This window comes from Amaranthus tricolor, chromosome 5, assembly GCF_026212465.1.
Source record: "Amaranthus tricolor cultivar Red isolate AtriRed21 chromosome 5, ASM2621246v1, whole genome shotgun sequence".
NCBI classification, from domain to species: Eukaryota; Viridiplantae; Streptophyta; class Magnoliopsida; order Caryophyllales; family Amaranthaceae; genus Amaranthus; species Amaranthus tricolor.
Genome location: NC_080051.1, coordinates 9030066 through 9034403, shown reverse-complemented (window position 1 = coordinate 9034403; position 4338 = coordinate 9030066). Strand labels below are relative to the sequence as shown.

Genomic DNA, 4338 nt, shown 5'->3' with positions numbered 1-4338 from the left:
CTTACCTATCCTAAAACCAGAAAACTTATCAATCATCTCTTGTTCAAGTGTTGTCATGCCTGCAAGATATATTTTTGACTTTTCCGCACTAACCTGCAAGCTTGTGGTCTCTGAGAAGAGCTTAAGACCACTGATCATCATGGCAATGGAGTCAATATCACCACTACAAAAGAGTAACATATCATCTGCAAACCATATGTTATTTAGTCTGAGAGCTTTGCATCTTGGGTGGAATTTAAAGCCAGGGAAAGTAGCCACTTGCTGAAGAATTCTAGTCCTGTATTCCATACAAAGGGTGAACAAAAGCGGGGAAAGCGGGTCACCTTGTCTGAGGCCTCTTTTGGGTAGAATAAGAGGAGTAGGATTACCCTTAATGAGTAAAGAATAGGCAGGAGTGGTAATGCACGTCATCACCATCTCAATGAAATGAGTAGGAAAGCCTAGATGGGCGAGCATGTCCTCAATAAAGCTCCACTCTACCATGTCATAAGCCTTGGCTATATCAAGCTTCATGAGGCAACCTCGTTGTTTCTGACTCGGTCTATAAAGTTTGACCAAGTCCTGACAGAGGAGAACATTGTGAATAATATTCCTACCCGAAATGAACGCACCCTGATTCGAACTGATCACTGAGGGTAGTACCTTGCCAAGTTGAGAGCAAATAAGCTTGGTAATGCATTTGTAGATAACAGTACAACAAGCTATAGGTCTATATTCCTTGACTGACTTTGGAACATTCACCTTGAGAATGAGAGTAACAGCAGTTATGTTGATTTTTCTGAGTAATTTCCTAGACCGGAAAGCATCCTGAATTGCCCATGACACCTCATCTCCTATGATATCCAAAGAGTGTTGGAATAAGGCACTATTATAACCATCAAGACCGGGGGCCTTGTTTTTGTTGATCGAGAAAAAAGCTTTCTTGATATCTTCCTGTGAGAAGATACAGTCAAGTAGCAAATGTTGCTTATTCTCCAGACACCGGCCCTGCTTGATAATATGATCATAGACACAACATCTGCACTCCATCGAGGTACCTAACAAGTGAGTGTAAAAATCAGTAAAGGAGTCAGTGATAAGATTAGGTGTATTAACCCAATTGCCATCCATATCGTACAAAGCTAAGATAAGGTTGTTCTTTTTTCTCCCTTTGATATAATTATGAAACAGTTTGGTGTTCTCATCACCCTCTCTTAGCCAATGGAGCTTTGCTCTCTGGTGTAGAATCATCTGATAATCACGTTTAGTCTTCTGAAAATTAACTGCTGCTATCTTTTCTACATGTGCCAGATTGGGGTCACATGGATTTTGGTGCAATGCTTCTTGTGCTTGAAATAGAGAGGTTTTAGCATCCTTAAAAGCTACAGCCAGAGAGGACTCAGTTCTTCCATCTATTGCTTTAAGCAGGGGCTTCAACTTCTTCAATTTCTGAATTACTTTAAACATTCTAGTGCCCTCGCATTTAAGATTCCAGGCATACTGGATTGTCTCTTTGAAAAGCTCATGGGCCACCCAATGATTATAAAATTTGAAAGGCTTAAGACCATGGTGCATTGTCACTGTGGTGATCACCATAGGGCTATGGTCAAAATCCCCTTCTGGAGTGAAATTAACGATAGCCTCTTGGAAGGTGCTCTCTTAAAGTTGATTGCTTAAGAATCTATCAATCTTCGATAAGACTCTGTTACACCCATCTTGCTTGTTATTCCAAGTATAAAATCTACCCATACTTTTGACATCATGAAGCCTGCATTGATGCATACAATTAGCCATCGGCCTAATCTCTTTTTCTCGCATAATGGAGCCAATTCTATCATCGTAATGCATGATAGCATTGAAGTCACCACCTACACACCATGGTTTGGAATGGGTAGCAGTTATATCTGAAAGAAAGTTCCACAGGGTATCTCTTTTCTGAGCATCATTATGGCCATACACAAAAGTACATAGAAATTTAATTCTAGTAGCATTAACCAAAGTTTCAGTGTGAATAAATTGATCGGTCATATATAACACATCAACTGTGAAAACATGAGGGTTCCAAGCGACAGTAATTCTACCATTATAATGATGAGAATGATTAGAAATTAAATTCTAGTCGGGACATATGCTAAGGTAAATATTACCAAGGTTGGCTCTTTTTACCCTAGACTCAAGAAGGGCCTATTAGGAATATTTATAGCCTTCCTTTTGTATAAACCCATTTATTCATCGTTAAAAAGTTTTGACTTAATCAATTCATTTGATAAAAAAGGTCAAAAGAGAGTTTTTGGGGACAAAATATTAAATATAATATATAATTGGTCAGCTAACCGCGGTTATATAGATGCTTTTTATGAAATATTCTTAATTAAGGGTGTAAGAGCTTTAGCTGAACTAATTTCTGCTTTTGATAGACGAATAATTGATGGGATTCCGAATGGTTTTGGTGTTACCAGTTTTTTTGTAGGGGAGGGTATTAAGTATGTAGGAGGGGGTCGAATCTCCTCGTATCTTTTTTGGTATTTATTCTATGTATCCATTTTTTTATTAATTTACTATTTTGTTTTCTAAGCATAATCTTGTTTTTTTATCGAGTACATCTATATAAAAAATGTCTTTGTCTAGAACCGTAATTCTATTATTTAATTCATTGCTTAAACTGTTTCTTTTTTGTTCATTTGTAGAAATCCAATTATTGGATAGTTCATCATCATATAAGAATTTTTCTGTTGTATCCAAAGAAATCTTTCTTTGTATCATTTCCCAGAAAATTGATAAAGTGGGTGGATATGTAAAAGAAATTCTTTGTTTTCCATCATTTTGACATGTATAAAAAAAATATTGTGACATTTCATTTCTTACCGCATTTTCAAATCGATTGTTTTTTATATATCGCGTTGGACGATTCCAACGTTTATAGTCGAAAAGAAGAAAAAGAAGGGATTTTTCAAACCCGAAGAAGTTTTTCTTTTCTTCTTTAAGTATTTCTAACGAAGTTGGGCTATTTTTATAGCATGCTTCTTTTAAGTGCAAGTGGAATTCATCCTTTGTTTTGTCCTTTCCATTCACTCGGATCTTTTCCATTTCATCGATTTGGATTTTGTCCGGATCCTCCTTTTCTTCCGAAAAAAGGGATAGAGAAGGATCTTCTTCGGTGAATCCCTCTTCTTCCTGTTCTGTTTCTTCCTCACTTTCTTTCGTTTCTGGGGTTTCTTTCAGTTTTTTAGTAAAAATAGGTGACGGCATTCTGCCTAAATAGTAGACACAGGTAATAAAGAAGAGAATACTAAAAATTCGAGCCATAGAATTTCTCAATTCTGAGACAAGGTACTTATTAGATCGAATAGAATGATTTTGCTGTATCCAGACTAATACCAATCCAACCCATTTCATGAATAAAATGTGACCAATTAACCAACCAACAAAACTACTTGTTACAAATAACATCTTGTTGTTGCATCGAAACATATAAATGTTGACTAATCTGGCTAACGTTGAACTTGGTAAAATGAAATAGTTGAATAATTGAAAAATGAGATTATTCAGGAATACACATTGAATGCTGAGATTACGCATTGAATTTCTGCTAGTAGATCCATAATCAAAAAAGTGTTTGTGATTGTTCCAGAAGAAATGAAACAAAAGATAGGGTAGAGCTAGGACAGTTATTGTATGAGGTCTACCCAATGCTAGATGCAGAGGCGTATAATAGATCGATATGAACATCATGAGCTGTCCCATAATAAAACCAGTTGTTGCTGATACCTTCTTCTCGGTTCCTTCTTCTCCTTCTTCCATAACCTGGGATCGGAGAAGGAAGAGATAAGAGGGCCCTATGGAGAATGTGGTCAGAAATCCATAATAGAGTCCGACCACAACGACCGAATTGATTATCTTCATGCCTAAGGATACTAGATTACCTAGTAGAAAAGATCGAAAAATCATCACAAACCTCCCTTTTTCGTTTGTATTGCAATTGCTGGATTATTATATGATGATTTTTTAACTTTAACTTTCCATATATAAATATAGAAATAGAAAGAGATAGACTAGAAACGACATCTCTTATGTCGATGACACCAAAGAGATATTAAATGAATGGAATTGGGATATAGATGGAATATAATGAAATAGAGCCACTTTGAGGTTCCCTATGAAATGAGGCATGGAAGGGAGCCACTACGAAGAAGTTACGGGAGTTACGAAAGAAGTTTCGAGCTCGTATTGGTCATGGGTTGAGAACGGGAATTGAACTGTATGAGATCGAGTCTCCCGTTGTTCCTCAGTAGCTCAGTGGTAGAGCGGTCGGCTGTTAACCGATTGGTCGTAGGTTCGAATCCTACTTGGGGAGATTGG

At 37.0% G+C, this 4338-nt stretch overlaps 1 protein-coding gene across 1 annotated transcript; it reads right to left on the bottom strand.

The window, feature by feature from the left end:
- Positions 1–2470: 2470 nt before the first annotated feature.
- On the bottom strand, positions 2471–3951 carry LOC130813708 (protein TIC 214-like). Its single transcript, XM_057679554.1, has one exon. The coding sequence runs from the start codon at positions 3925–3927 to the stop codon at positions 2530–2532; it is 1398 nt and encodes a 465-aa protein (XP_057535537.1). The 5' UTR covers positions 3928–3951; the 3' UTR covers positions 2471–2529.
- Positions 3952–4338: the final 387 nt, after the last annotated feature.

What these genes read in the sequence shown, in the direction of transcription:
- LOC130813708 (XM_057679554.1), bottom strand. Translation starts at nt 3,927, where the DNA reads ATGATTTTTCGATCTTTTCTACTAGGTAATCTAGTATCCTTAGGCATG.